This window comes from Pinus tabuliformis, chromosome X (genome assembly GCF_031772625.1).
Source record: "Pinus tabuliformis cultivar Carrire ecotype Pingquan chromosome X, CPIR1, whole genome shotgun sequence".
In the NCBI taxonomy this organism is placed as follows: domain Eukaryota; kingdom Viridiplantae; phylum Streptophyta; class Pinopsida; order Pinales; family Pinaceae; genus Pinus; species Pinus tabuliformis.
Genome location: NC_142308.1, coordinates 24,021,795 through 24,037,902, shown reverse-complemented (window position 1 = coordinate 24,037,902; position 16,108 = coordinate 24,021,795). Strand labels below are relative to the sequence as shown.

The following is a 16,108-nucleotide window of genomic DNA, read 5'->3' as shown; positions in this document are numbered from 1 at the left end:
TTTTTAATTGGGCACCATATTGTGCTAAATTAGAAGTAGCGTTAGATTTAGAAGTGAGTGACAATATTAAAGGGGTGAACCTATTTTGGGTTGGCCTAGATGATGATTCTTAAACTTATCCACCCAATTATGGAACAAATTTTATGCTATAAATACATATTCCTGTGCAATACACAATATAGAGTTTAGCAAGCATGGTATCGAAGCTTTTTAAATACATTTGGAAATAAACAATGGACTGTCCAATAAAACAGGTTCAATATATGCTTCAAGGAAAATCTAAAGAGCTTAACTAAATAAAAGAATTTCACTTCAATTCACTATCCGTTAACTCTTCAAAGAAGATTGACAGTCCCCAAAAAGGTAAGAATATTACCTTCTATTTGTTAGAGTAGAAGTATTGTTTGTTGATAAAATCTAGTCAAACCAACAGACCAAACTAAGTAAAAACCACCTAAAATCACTAGACAAACCCCCAGTAAAAACTCCCTTGAACAAGTAAATGGAACCACATCTATTTCATTAGATGGCACCGACTCTATTGTTATACCCACCGTCAAAGACACGTAGCGTAAATGAAAATCAGCTCACCTGCTTGAGTATCTTGTCTTCTGGCTTCGAAAGAGTGCCCATCAGAGTGCATTGTTACTTTCTACATCCAGGTAGCTCCAACTGGTTTCCTTTTAGCACAGTTAATGTAGGTTCAAAAAAAAAGGATATAAAACAAGAATAGTGACATGATTTCCTTCAAAACTTCAATAGAATAAAATCATATAAATGACTCTTTCAAAAAACTTTTTCAAGGATACGAGATGATGCATTCATCAAATGCCAAATAAGTCAGAAAAGCAAAAACAATTGCCCTTGTGCAACATAATGTAACTCGAGATAGTAACATTGATCGGATGAACCACAAGTCTAAAGGTTACCTTTCAATGAAATAAACGGGTCCAAACAGCATTGAATTTGTTTATTGCAGCCTCCTCTCATTGAAAGATGCTATTAGCTAAAGATTGTGGTAACGGTAACTTCTATCTATTTTTTAAATTTCACGTGGTTTTCTTACCTCCTTGTATGCTATCTAGAGTCAATTTGCCAATAATGAATTCCCTAACAGGTAACTCTATCCCAAGCCACCTAAGTAAATTGTGAATATATAATGCGTCTTAGTATGTTTTAATGATAATTTAATTGTCCAAACTAAAGATATTCCCAACGGGCTTTGGTTCATGGGTGAGGTCAACAGAAGCTGTCAACTAGGGTTCCATTCTTGCTGTGGTCTGCACTCTGCCCCACCCAAATGGCATGTTAAAAAGGAATGACGCAAGGTGCAATTATAACAACTTTGCCAAAATACATACCCTGAGACCTAGCACCCAACCCGAAGGAAGTCCGTGTTATGTGGTACTGCCCCTGAACTCATGCATGTTTCTCAAGGCAGCTTCCAAACCACAAATAAACTAAAAATATCACAGATGCAAAAAAAAAATTGAAAATGTAATCCAATATACATACCTTCACATGCAAACTACAGAGTTTATGAAGCGATACATGCTGAGAATGCATTGACAAAGGATCCAAGCAGAGGACAGGCATCCCTTGAGCATCAACTGTAAACTCGACAGCATCGCCGAAAGGCCACCCATCTTGAGTCAATGTACAAAGAGTGCCTTCTAAGGATAGCTCCATCAATGTCCTACAAGTTTCTGCTGGGGGAGGCTTGGTTTGCAATCCCATTGACCCATATGCTACGTTCTCAACTTTGCCAATTGAAACATTGCATCTTGGAGCTCTTGAACTTCCAGTAATTTAATGTGCATTTGTCTTAAATCCATCCCAGCGTATACGCATGGACTGTCTCTTGGTGAAGCGATAGAAAGATAGAACTTTGGGTGTAATAAATGCATTTTTACATAGATGGCTAGGAGAAAGACTGTAAGTAATGGGGACAGAATTGTACCTAAGTGTATGAGTCATTTAGAGATTTCTGTGTTTTCAACACTTGGATACTCTATTTCACTGGTTTGGGACACTTGAGCACTCTACTCCAAAAGATTTCGACGGTTTGTAAGTCAGATTGCAGCAATTCAATTAAATGGGTACTGGATTTTCCCTCAAGCGAATGGCCTTTTTACTCAGATTTGAGCAAACGGCCACACTCTTGGATAAGGATATCTTAGGTCTTATCGTCGAAGAAATGTTTTAATTGGGTAGAGGCAAGATTAGTATTTATACAGTAACAACTATGGATACTCTTCAGCTTAGATTCCCTGTTATCATCTCCAGTCATGAAAATCAGGAAAGGGCCATGGCTGACTTCTCGGTATTCAGATGTGCAAATTGTTGTACTTCGCTTCACTCAAAAACCTAGTTGTAGAGACCCACATTTTAAATAAATAGCTGTCAGGTTGAAATTTCGGCTGTTCAGTATTTTAAATAGTAAAACGAACCAGAATGAAAGATTGGATGTTATTTTTTTATTTATAAATATTGGGCCTTGTGAATTATTTAATTATTTTTCCTTCTTTCTATTTAAATATCAAAAGGTTTTAACACGGTAGCACATTACATAATATTTTTAATTTAAGAAAGATTGGATGTTATTTTTTTAGTTATAAATATTGGATCTTGTGAATTATTTAATTAGTTTTCCTTCTTTCTATTTAAATATCAAAAGGTTTTAACACGGTAGCATATTACATAATATTTTTTAAATTAATTTGGTAAAGGTGGGTATTAATTTATGACCATATTCATGGATCTTAATTAACCATTTTTTTTTATTTTGAATGTTTCACTTAATACTCATTGTATTACGTGATGTTTATAAGGGTGAGGTAGAATTGATATTAATAAAATGAATTACCTAGTATAAATTAAGGTTTCACTCAACTTAATTATGGAGTTTTTCTTAAAATGGAATTTATTTAATTTGTACACCATTTGCAAACTCTTAGTAAGTATTGTGCCTTATAAACTATTTAATTATAACTTTTTTCACTATTTTCTGTAGTGCAATATTTTTAGAGTTAATTACATAGAGTATGCCATTAATCTATCATCATATCCATAAATATTGGTCTCAACTAACAAATTACTCATAATTTTAATAAAATACTTAACACTCATTATATTGGGTGATGCTTTCAAGAAAGAAGAAGTGACATATTATCATATCATTTACAGATAGTAAAATTAAATTATTGTAAAGTTTTTAAATAGATATTAAAATTTAGAAAGATAGTTGTAATTTATGTAATCTAGAAAATTAATTGATTATTACAGTAAGAATATAAATAAAATGAAAAAGGAAAATAGTTATTAGAATAATAATGAAAATTAAAATAAATAATTTTTTTAAATAATAAAAATATAATTACAAAAATAAGAAAGAAATTATGATTGTCAATTTTTAATTACAATATAAAAATATTGTAAAATTAAAAAATTGTTACAAAAGTTAAAAAAATGGTTATAAATATTAATTATTTATATATATATATATAAAACCTTTGATTTTTTTAACCATCTCTTGACTCCTCAATGTACTTTGTGAACCTTTTACTAATCAATGTACTTTGTGAACTTTTTTATAATGTGTGGGTAGATTAGCTTTATTGTTTTTATATATTTTATAGAAAGAAAGAAAGAAAGAAGAAAGAATTTATTTTTAACGTCCACAAGGCTAAAGATAGCCTATGAGACAAGTTGCTTCTTCATCTGCTTGATGTATTCGGCCATTTTCTGTGAAGTTTCAAAATAAATGCTCCTAGCTTCTCGACAAACCCTCCCTAAATAGATTATCCCAAGAGGGCTAAAGATAGCCTATGAGATAGGTTGCTTCTTCATCTGCTTGATGTATTTGGTCCTTTTACTATGAAGTTTCAAAATAAATGCTCTCAGCTTCTCGACAAACCCCTCACTAAATAGATTATCCCAAGAGCTAGCTACTAGCATATCTACATAACTTTCCTTGTTGTTTTTGAAGGCCTATTGGTTAGGTTTGTTTTATTCTGCTTTATGTATTCGGCCCTTTTTCTGTGAAGTTTCAAAATAAATGCTCCCAGCTTCTTGACAAGCCCCTTGCTAAATAGATTATCCCAAGAGAGGCCTATTGGTTAGGTTTATTTTGTTTTGCTTGATGTATTCGGCCCTTTTTTTGTGAAGTTTCAAAATAAATCCTCCTAGCTTCTGGACAAACCCCTCGCTAAATAGATTATCCCAAGAGAGGAGGCCTATTGGTTAGGTTTATTTTGTTTTGCTTGATGTATTCGGTCATTTTTCTATGAAGTTTCAAAATAAATGCTCCCAGCTTCTCGACAAACCACTCGCTAAATAGATTATCCCAAGAGCTAGCTGCCAGCATATCTACATAACTTTCCTTGTTGTTTTTGAAGGCCTCTTGGTTAGGTCTATTTTGTTTTACATGTTAATTGATGAGCACTAACTTATTAGTCAAAGTATTGTGCCAAGTAGACTCTCTATAATTATTATTATTATTATTATTATTATCCAATTTTAAGGTCACGGTCAAGCCGGACACGATTTGATTGTTAAGTCTATGAAGGCATACATATTCTACCCCCTCTAGTTCTGAATCTGTGACCTCCTAGGAGGAAACACATGCTCTTAACCATTATGCCCACTCGAGCTATTGTACAACATTATATAATGTGTTATATAATCTGATTTGAATCTATATGATTTTTTCTTAATTTTTTATTGGGTAGTTCAAATAGACTTGACTCGATCAAGTCATGGGCAATTTTTAAGCTCCATGTTTATGAGAAACCATGGTATTCATGTGGAATACAGTCTATTTGAAGGGGGGAAGACTCCAAGTAAATGTTGCATTTGGTGTCGTTCGGTGAAAAATCAAAATTTATAACTATTGTTTTATGTTTTAGTGGTTAATATTTTAGAAATTACTATAATATTTGTTTCCATATTGTATATTTAAATATGGAAATTATATCATTTTAAATTGACATTATATTTAAAGAAATTAAGCCAGCCTAAATCCATCTTAACTTTGGATCTATCAAGCACCGAGAGGGATCAAAACTCTCGAGGTGCAAACCTTTCCTCAAGTTTTATACTCAAAAAATAGGTTGCACCTCGAGAGATTTGATCCCTCTCAATGCTTGATAGATCCAGAGTTAAGATGGATCTAGGCTGATTATATGTTTTTCAAGTCAAAATGTGTTTAATTCCTTTAAAATGAGTTTTTTTTATGGAATTGTTAATTTTATTGCTATTATAAAGAAAATGGTTGAATTCTTGCTCAGTTGCAGTTATAGGGTTCAAAAGAAGTTCAAGTTTTGAGTGGTGTCCATTCAAAGATAGAAACACCCCCTTACATGGTGTAGTTATCATAATTTTCAAAAACCCAACAATTCATTTTCCTACTATCATGCTGCTATAAATAAACAAAAGACGTTCAAAAAAAATTGGCAGAAGCAAAGCATACAAAGTTATAAAACGGAAGAACGCCCATCTAACCCATGACTCCCTATGTTGTTGCTCCCATTGGCACTTCGTTGCTTCCATGTTTGTTGGATTCATTATGGAATGGGGTGGTGCAAGAGGGTGGCCCCCTCTTTAAAACTCATTTTTGTAACCTTACTCTTACACTAGCATGGGAATCAGCCAGGGAGTTTTGTCCCCTTAAAATATGGAATGTGTCCACCTTATCGAACTGTGTAAGACATAACTTGATTAGTGACCAAAGACCGTGAGATGGAGCAAAGGCACCATATTGGAGTTTAAACAATTGATTGATAAATAGACGTGAATTCCTAATCACCTTAAGTTACTTGATATGTTTGGAAATTTCCAACTTCATCCCAATCCACATAGTTAATTATTTCGCTCTATTGTTAGTGGCAGTTCCTAATCCCCAAGAAAAAGTGGTTGTTTCTTATTCAGTTGGGAAAATGATGACCCCTCCTGATCCTTCCACCCCTAGATTACCTTTGGAGGCTCCATAAAAAAAGAGAGTAGGAATTTCCGAATCCAACAGTCAACCGTCAAAATCTATGCCTGAAAGTCACAAGATTCCTCTTGTTGACCCTCCAGGTTTCCTTACCGTGGACAAAGATTAGGTACTAGTCTAGAGACCGTGTACCCAAGCCCTTTCATCCTCTATGAGATCCTCCAACAGCGAGGGGCAAATGTTCTTTTGAGAGAGGGATTCTGAAAGCAAGTGCATTGCTTTGTGGGTTGTTTGTCCTAGAGTTTCCATTTGTCCTTGGAAAAAGCTTGATTATGGGCTAACTAAATCTTCAAATAGAGGAACTTTGGCAGAGCACTCCATACTCTGTCTAAGGGCATTTTTCCTTGAAGAGAGCTCAAATAGGCATTTTTCCAATGCAAGAAAATTCCTTTCCACGAGGAAGGGATGTGAATGATGGGAGCTACTTCAAATAATGATGTATTCCAAGAAGCGAGAGAGTAATCACAATAGAGGAAAAGATCCTTTGTTATTTCTTCATGTGCTCGGCAGAAATCACACCAGGAAGGGTTCATGATTACTTTCTTTTGAAGATTATTTGTGGTTAATATTTTGTTGTGCGCTAGTTGGCAAAAAAAAAAATAAAAAAGTGTATCTTCGGTAGACTGTCAGACTACCAAATAGCCTTCGAAAGCAGAGGGGGTGTCCTCGAGAGATCTCTCGCAAGAGGATCTCATAGCCCCGCTTCACTTGATATTCCTAGCTCACTTTATTGCAACTAAGAGTGTATTTCTAGTCAATATGCATAGGAGTGACTCCATTCAAACAAGCTAGAAGTTTGTTCCTTTGATTGCTTATCTGACCTAGTGCTTTTAAAAGCTTCCACCCTTCCCACACTCTGTCTTGCTTATTCTAGTGGGAGATATCACCTAAAGTGATCCAACCTTGACTCGTCATCCATTCCCTGAGGTCAGAGAGATCCTCATGGGAGGGGAGACTTCTTATCTAAACGAAAGAGTCCTCCTAAATTCGAATTTCTTTGCCATTTCCAATGTGCCAACCAAGATGGTTCAAGATGAGAGGGGTCGCTACTCGGTATAATTTTCAAGTGGTCAAACCCCTATTGAACCAAAGCGAGAAACAAGGGCAAATACAGGAGGAGCTATTAAAATATTTTTGAATAAGAACATATTGCCACCACTCACCTGGATTCTCTAGGAGGCAATCATCTTGGCTCCAAGCGCAAGATTCAAAAAATGAGGATCTTGAATTCCAAGGGCCCCTTGATATTTTTGCACTCTTACAGTATTCCAATTTACCATGTATAGTTTTCTCTTGTTGCCTTTCCCACCACGCCAGAGGAATTTTTTTAAATAGGATACTCAATTGGTTTTCGAGACTATCAAGAGCCAACATACCTGAACACTAAAAAATAGGTAAGTAGTGTAACCACCCCTCCCACATTTACCCAATTTCATCGGCCCACTAGGGTAAACATGAGACAAAGAGTTACTATGACATGACCCAACCTCCAAGCTCTAGTTAAGGAAGTGGGTCCTACAACTAACCACAAATTGTCAACTCACAACATCCCATAGGGCTACAGGACACTCATGGGCCAAAGAACCACCCTAGGTGACCAAACCTTGAGCTAGGGCTCATTTTCACTGACCTGGGCTCCCAAACCGCATCCTTGACATTACTTGCATGCGGTTGAAGGCCTCCAACTGCACTCACAAGCCTTGCTCCATGCAGTTATGACCTAAATTGCTCAGTTCAGTGCATGCAGTCCCAAGATCTTAGCCACAATTCCATACCAACCTCCAGACCCCTACCCAAAAATGTCTTAGACTTCTCAAAATGATAAATGACATAAGGACGATGCTAAACATACAAAACTTGAAAAAGAACTTGACCTAACCAGGCCTAACCATGATAGTCATTTTGTCAAACATATGGCAAACATGTAAGCTATAGGTCATGAATGCATATATGATCATAGGAGTCTGAAACTTATCTGAGAATTACCAAGAAGGTATAATGCCCTCTCATAATAGCTGCAATAACATTTGTTAGTCCATGAATTCATCAACCATTCATATATTCATCAAAACATGTCAAGAGCCATAAGTAGTATACATCACATAACCAACATATAACCAACAAATAACCAGCATAGAAACCATGGAAACTCGGCCATAATATCACCAACATAATCACTACAACTATACATGAATCAAAGTAGAGAAATATCTCTTATTAACATATGAAAATTCCAACCAAGTCAGGGACTTCCACGTACCACCCAACCATAGATTGGGTTGAACCAAATCTCTCTTTCAGCCAATCACCCCCGCGCCATATTCCAAGCATGAATGTGGGATCTCATGGAATAAACCAAAACAAAACCAAACCATGGCTTCCAAAGGCCAAACCACCTTAACCCTAAACTACAGTGATTCCACCTGCATGGTTGAACATCACTAACACCAACCAGATCGGTCTCTACCCAAGTTGTCCATGGCTCTAAGAACTAGTAACTCAACCCAAAACCTTCTAGGGATCTAAAGGGTTTGTCCAACAAATCTTCAAGGACTAGTAACTCAACCCACCAAGGGCTCTAGAGCATTTGTCCCTACCTAAGCTCCAGGACTAGTAACTCAACCCAAGTTGTTACAGGGCTTCCAAAGCGTTTGTTCCAACCCACAACCATAAGGAATTATGAGCACCAATAAAAAAACAATCAAGTGGAAAAACCCACAACACCATGGTTCTCCAAGAAATGGAAAGGCAATGCTAAAACCATTGTCAAACAAGGAAAATCTGCATGCCAATGACGACACATAACCAAAAAATCACATGCATATACCATGCATCCATAAATAAACAAGCAAATCTCACACACAACTTATTACCTGCAAAACAATCTAGTTGTAGCTACTGATCCAACTATTCCCTTGTGCTTTCATGCTTTCCTTTTCCTTCTTTCTTCAAATCCAGTGTATGCTAAAGTGCCCCAAGAATACTCTAAGTATGCAAGAGTATGAGAGAATGGGAGAATGAATGATAAAGCCAAAAGTTGAACCGACAAAAGCTGTGAATTGATCCTCATAAGCCTTTTTATCATTGAGGCCTCTATTTTCTTCATTTTCCTTCATTTTTCCTTCAATTTCCCTCTCATGAAAATCTATGACCTTTCATCTCCCTTTTCTCCTATTTTCCTTTATTTTCATAAATAAATGTCAATTAATGCCTCTTTGCCTTTGTCAATGCATTTGCCAATTTCCATAGTCATTTATTAAGCACCAGTGAAACCCATCACTATGTTTTACCCAACATTCATCTTGGAATATGTGCCCCATGACCTTGGTCTTATTTTTTTTACATGGAAAATCAACCAGGGGTTGTTACAAACCCATCCCCCTTGGGGGGACACTGTCCTTGGTGTTCTATGACACTTATAAACTAGAAAAACACATGTTTCCCGTGGAGCTTTATAACACAGCTCGATGCAACATTTACATCATATCACACTGCTAAGACCATGACTGTCATACCATGAACACCATACTGCTTATTAGAGCTTTATAACATAACTTGTTGCAGTATTTACATACATATGCATATACATAGACATAATCAAAACACAACATCAAACACATATATCATATTATATCCGTTCAACCAGGGAATAGAGAAGGATACATAGCCCACATCTCATTAGTCGTCACCCATGTAGCTTCATTGGGCCCAAAGTGCTTCCACTGCACTTTAACTTTCTCAATTGCTCGATTCCAAAACATGAGCATCTTTCGCTGCAAAATGCACTGAGATTCTAGCTAGAATTCTCCTTCTGGTTCCACCTGCAATACATACCAGTCAATCACATGATCATCATCCTTCACGTATCTTTTAAGGAATGAAACATGGAAAACATCATGGAATTTCATTGTCAGAGGCAGTGCAAGTTGATAAGCCATTGGTCCAATCCTCTCAAGGATCTCGAAAGGCCTGCAATACTGAGGTTTCATTTTGGCACATGATCTAATCCTCAAGGAGCTCCTCTTGGGCTTGATGCACAAGTACACATGCTCCCCAACCTGAAACTCCTTAAATACCCTGTGTTGATCAGCATAACTCTTCTATCTATCCTATGTTGCCTTTAGATTCTTCTTGATAACTAGCATTTCATGTTCCACCTCTGCCAATAGAACTGGTACAATCAATACCCTGTTCACTCGATCACTCCAATTTATGGGAGTATTACAACTTTGCCCATAAAGTGCCTCAAATGGACTCGTCTTCAAAGATTCTTGAAACCCATTATTATATGCAAACTCTACTAGTGGAAGATAATCTTCCCACTTCTGTGGTTGATACATGACATACATTCTCAATGTGTCCTCAAGAATCATGTTAACCCTCTATGTTTTCCCATCTTTATGTGGATGATAAGCTATATTGAAAGCTAACTATGTTCCCAAACCTACAAACAACTCTTTCCAAAACCTGTAAGTGAATTTAGCATCTCCGCATGACACAATCTTCTTAGGAATACCATGCAACCTCATTATCTCCCTAATGAAAATCTGAGATGTGTCACTAGTTGAGTTCATAGACTTAACCACAATGAAATGAGCTACCTTGGTCAACCTGTCAAGCACAACCATAATATAATCATGTTGCTTCAATGTCCATGGCAAACATGTAATGAAGTCCATGGAAATGACCTCCCATTTCCACTTTGGAATCGAAATCGACTGTAATAAGCCACTTGGATGCTTACACTTTGCTTCAAGTTCGAACATATCACAACATACTCAGCCACCTCTTTCTTCAAGTTCGACTAGTGATAGAACTTCTTAACCGTTGTCAATGTCTTCTGATATCCCAGGTGACCTGAATACAGCTTAACATGAAATTCCCTCAAGATAAGATTCTTGAGCTCGTTGTTGTTTGACATATAGATCTTGTCCTTAAATCTTACCAAACCATCGATCATGAGATGATAATCCACATCATGATCGCTCGTACCATGTTGTTGTAACATGTGCTTAAGTTTTTGGTACCTGTCATCCTGTTTTCCTACCTGCAAGATCTACTCTTGTAAGTCTGACCCATATGAACTCGTAACTACAATGTGATTTACCTGCACTCTTCTACGAAGAGAAACTGCAACCTTCTTTTCCTTTCCCTTAATGTACCTGATCTTAACGTCAAACTCACTAAGTGTAGCCAACCACCTAACTTGTCTAACATTCAGATTAGGTTGATCAAATAAGTACCTTAACACACTGTGATCACTCATCAAGATGAATCTCCTTCCAAGAAGATAGTGTCTCCACATCTTCAATGCATGAATTATAGCTTCCAATTCAAGATTGTGAGTCACATAATTTTGCTCGTGCTTATTCAATTTCCTTGACTCATAGCATAACACCTGGCCTTCTTGCATCAAGACTCCACCAAGTCCTCTCTTGCAAGCATCTGTACATACCAACAAATCTTTATCTGGATCTGCAATCTTCAAGTCCAGAGCATTTGTAAGCAACTGCTTCAACTACTCAAAACTAACTGCACATTCCTTTGTCCATTTAAAGTTCTTTCCTTTTCTCTACAATTATGTAATAGGATAGGCAATCTGTGAGAAGTTCTTGATGAACCTCCTGTAATGACCTGCTAATCCCATAAATGACCTGACCTCATTCATATTCCTAAGAGCTCCCCATTCCATGATAGCTCCGATCTTTTCCAGGTCCACTGCTATACCTCCCTAGGAAACCACATGCCCTAAGTAATGAAATTTTTCCTAAAAGAAACTACACTTACAGAGCTTGGCATACAATTGTTGCTCTCTTAGCAATCTCAATACTATTTCTAAGTGTTCTGCATGCTCTTCCTCATTCTTAGAATATATCAATATGTCATCAATGAATAATATCACAAACTTGTCCAGATAAGGATGCAACACACTATTCATCGAACACGTGAAAATAGTTGGAGCATTAGTAAGACCAAAAGGAACCACAACAAACTTATAACGCCCATAACTTGTCTGAAAAGAAGTCTTGTAGATGTCCTCTTCTTTGATTCTTACCTGATGATATCTTGATCTCAAGTCAATCTTCGAGAACACTGCTACTCCCTTCAACTGGTCAAACAAGTCATCAATCAGTGACAAATGATATTTTTCTTGATCGTCACCTTGTTCAACTTCCTATAATCAATACATAACCTGAGAGTATAATCTTTCTACTTCACAAAAAATACTGTTGCACCCCGAGGCGATCCACTTGGCCTAATGTATCCCTTATTGAGTATTTCCTTAAGCTACAACTTCACTTCCACTAAATCTGGAGTGCTCATCCTGCATGATGCTTTTGATGTTGGTGTTGCTCGTAGCATCAACTCAATAGAAAATTCCAATTCCTTATGAGGCGGTAACTCTGAGATGTCTGCCAGAAATACGTCCTAAAACTATTGTAAAATCAAATACCTCTTCAAGACTTCAACATCCTTCCCTTTGTCTCTAGAAATATGAACTGCAAACAATACACATCATTTCCTTCTACTGCGCTTTATCTACATAGTTGTAACCATTCTCACTGATGTAGGTTTCTTATTACCCTGCAAGATTATCTTCTCTTTGTCATCATCCAAACACTCAATAGCCTTCTCGTAACAATCTACCTTAGTCTTACAAATGTACAACCAACCCATACCCAACAACATACTATATGATCCCAATGGAAGCACATTTAGATGTGCTGATGTAGACATACCGTTCAGATCAAATGCACAAGATCTTACCCAATGATGAACTCTTTTCTTGGTACCTATAGCCAATTGCACCAACCAAGACTTTTCATGCACTTCTTTATTCAAGCAACACTTATTCACCAGGTCAGGACTGATATAATTATAGTTAGATCTAGGGCGAATCAAAATAAAAACAACTTGATCACAAAGCTTACCTTGCATCTCAAAAATAGATGTCTGATGATCAACTTGCTTATTACCCAATGTTGTATAAATATGAGGAATACTATGTCCAACATCCCCAATTGTTTGTGCCTCTTGAGCATTGTAAATCTGCGGTTTGCACCCTGATGTTGTGGACAATCTCTCCTATGATGAGCCTTGCCACAAGTCCAACACTGTAAAGGCTTCTTTCCATCACACTTGTTTTGCTCCTCGGACTGAAGTCCCTGTCCTTTGTCAACTGCATTGAATTTCTTGTACGGCGCTGCATTCTCCTTATCATCTGTATCCTGAGGTTTTCCTCTCTTGTTAGCCCACTTTCTTTTATTATTCTCATTACCTTTCCAACCCTGCTTAGACTCAGTCTTGTGCTTTGATTGCTCATAACAGTGCTTCAACTTTCTGATGGCTTCCTTGAGTGCTCTAGGCTCATCAAACTCAATAATGTCTTTGAATGATATCGGTCGACAACCCACTGATGAATCTATGAATCTTTACTTTCTCCTCCTTAAGATAAGGCACATATCTCAATAAATCCAGGAATCTTCTAGTATACTCCTCGTCGGTCATAGATCCCATCTTCAACTCATTAAACTCCTTTTCCCTGTCATCACAGTATCTTTCAGATAGATACTTCTTCTTGAAAAGTCTCTCAAACTCACTCCAAGTCAGCTCCTCTTCTCGAATGCCTCTGACATTCTTCACATCTTCCCACCAAATGTTTGCTTTTCCTTTAAGACTGAAAGTATTTATCCTGGCTTTCATATTTTTTGAATAATCATGCAATCTGAAAAAAAACTTATTCATCCTAACCAACCAAGCTTCTTCATCTTGTGACTTCTTCATTTCTCCATCAAACATAGGAGGCTTTGCTTTCAAAATTCTCAATGTATCTACTATGTTAAGGGAGTACTCATTGCCATGTTGTTCATCTGACCTGTAAGGAGACTCGCGTGAACTGTAGTCCACCATTCTGTTGGTCATCTTGATATTCTTCTTCCTGCAAACATACCATGTCAGATAAACCACATATAAACATGATCAAACATACCTCAGTGAAGTTCAGGGAAGGTTATCTCGCCTACACAATCAATCTGGATTAGCACAACATATGTATATATAATTAAATCAACATATAAATCATCTCAACATCAACATTATACCAGGATCGTCATAATGATTTAAACCAAAACAATCATCACAATGCATGCATAATGAACACATAGACAACTGACATGCATGCATGACAAACACGTTCTGCCCATCTAGTCTAAGTGTTTGAAACTAGGAGCTCTAATACTAATATGTAACCACCCCTCCCACATTTTCCCAATTTCACTAGCCTGCTAGGGTAAACATGAAACACAAAGTTACTATGACATGACTCGACCTCCAATCTCCAGTTAAGGAAGTGGGGCCTACAACTAATCACAAACTCACAACTCACAACATCTCTCAGGGATACAAAACAGTCAGGGGCCAAAGAACTTCCCTAGGTGACCAAACCTTGAGTTGGGGCTCATTTTCACTGATTTGGGCTCCCAATCACACCCTTGACATTGCCTACATGCAGTTGAAGGCCTCCAACCACACTCACAAGCCTTGCTCCATGTCACTATGAACTAAATTGCTCAGTTCAGTGCCTGCAGTCCTAAGATCTGAGCCACAATTCTAGGACAACCTCTAGACCCCTACCAAAAACTACCTAAGACTTCTCAGAATGATAAATTATATATGGACAATGCTACACATGAAAAATTGAACAAGAACTTGACTTGACTAGGCCTAACCATGACAGTCATTTTGTTAAACATATGGCGAACATGTAAGCTACAGGTCATGAATGCATATCTGATCATAGGAGTCTAAAATTTATTTGAGAATCACAAAGAAGGTCTAATGCCCTCTCATAATAGTTGGAATAACATTTGTTAGTCCATGCATTCATCAACCATTTATACATTCATCAAAACATGTCAAGAGCCATAAGTAGTATACATCACATAATCAACATCTAACCAACAAATATCCAGCATAGAAACCATGGAAACTCAACCATAATATCACCAACATAATCACTACAAGTATGCATGAATCAAAGTAGAGAAATAACTCTTATTAGCATATGAGAATTCCAACCAAGTCAGTGACTTGCACATCCCACTTGACCATAGATTGGGTTGAACCAAATCTCTCTTTCAGCAATCACCCCTGCGCCATATTCCAAGCATCAATGTGGGATTTCATAGAATAACCAAAACAAAACTAATCCAGGATTTCCAGAAGCCAAACCACCTCAACCCTCAACTATAGTGATTCCACTTCCATGGTCAAAAATCACTAGCACCAACCAGGTCGGTCTCTACCCAATCTCTCCAGGGCTCTAGGAACTAGTAACTCAATGCACAACCTTCCAGGGCTTCAAATAATTTGTCCAACTTGGCTCTAGGGACTCGTAACTCAACCCACCAAGGGCTCCAAAGAGTTTGTCCCAACCAAGGCTTGACTACTAGTAACTCAACCCAAGTTTTTTCAGGGCTTCCAAAACGTTTGTTCCAACCCACATCCATAAGGAATTACAAGCACCAATCAGAAAGCAATAAAGTGGAAAAACCCACAACACCATGGTTATCTAGGAAATGGCAAGGCAAGGCTAAAACCACTATCAATCTAGGCAAATCTCCATTCCAATGACAACACATAACCAAGAAATCACATGCATATACCATTCATCCATAAATCAACAAGGAAATCACACATGTAACCTGTTACTTGCAAAACAATCCAGCTATAGCTACTGAGCCAATTGTTTCCTTGTGCTTTCCTGTTTTCCTTTGCCTTCTTTCTCCAAATCCAATGTATGTCAAAGTGCTCCAAGAATACTCTAAGTGTGCAAGAGTATGAGTGAATGAGAGAACCAAAGAGTGAACTGACAAAAGTTATAAACTGATCCTCATAAGCCTTTTTATCATTGAGGCCTCTATTTTCTTCATTTTCGTTCAATTTCCCTCTCATGCAAATTTGTGACTTTTCATCTCCCTTTTCTCCTATATTCCTTTATTTTCATAAATAAATTCCAATTAATGCCTCTTTGCCTTTGCCAATTTCCATAGCCATTTATTAAGCACCAATGATACCCATCACTATGTTTTACCCAAGATTTAGTTTGGAATA

At 37.1% G+C, this 16,108-nt stretch overlaps 1 protein-coding gene across 1 annotated transcript in view; it reads right to left on the bottom strand.

Annotated features, from left to right (window-relative positions):
• Positions 1–732, bottom strand: part of PGR7 (proton gradient regulation 7) — a 137,872-nt gene extending 137,140 nt beyond the window's left edge. Inside the window, exon 1 of the mRNA XM_089453306.1 lies at positions 592–732. Coding sequence (XP_089309432.1) covers positions 592–633 — 42 coding nt within the window. The 5' untranslated portion in view covers positions 634–732. The remainder of the gene's footprint in view (positions 1–591) is intronic.
• Between the last annotated feature and the right edge of the window lie 15,376 nt (positions 733–16,108).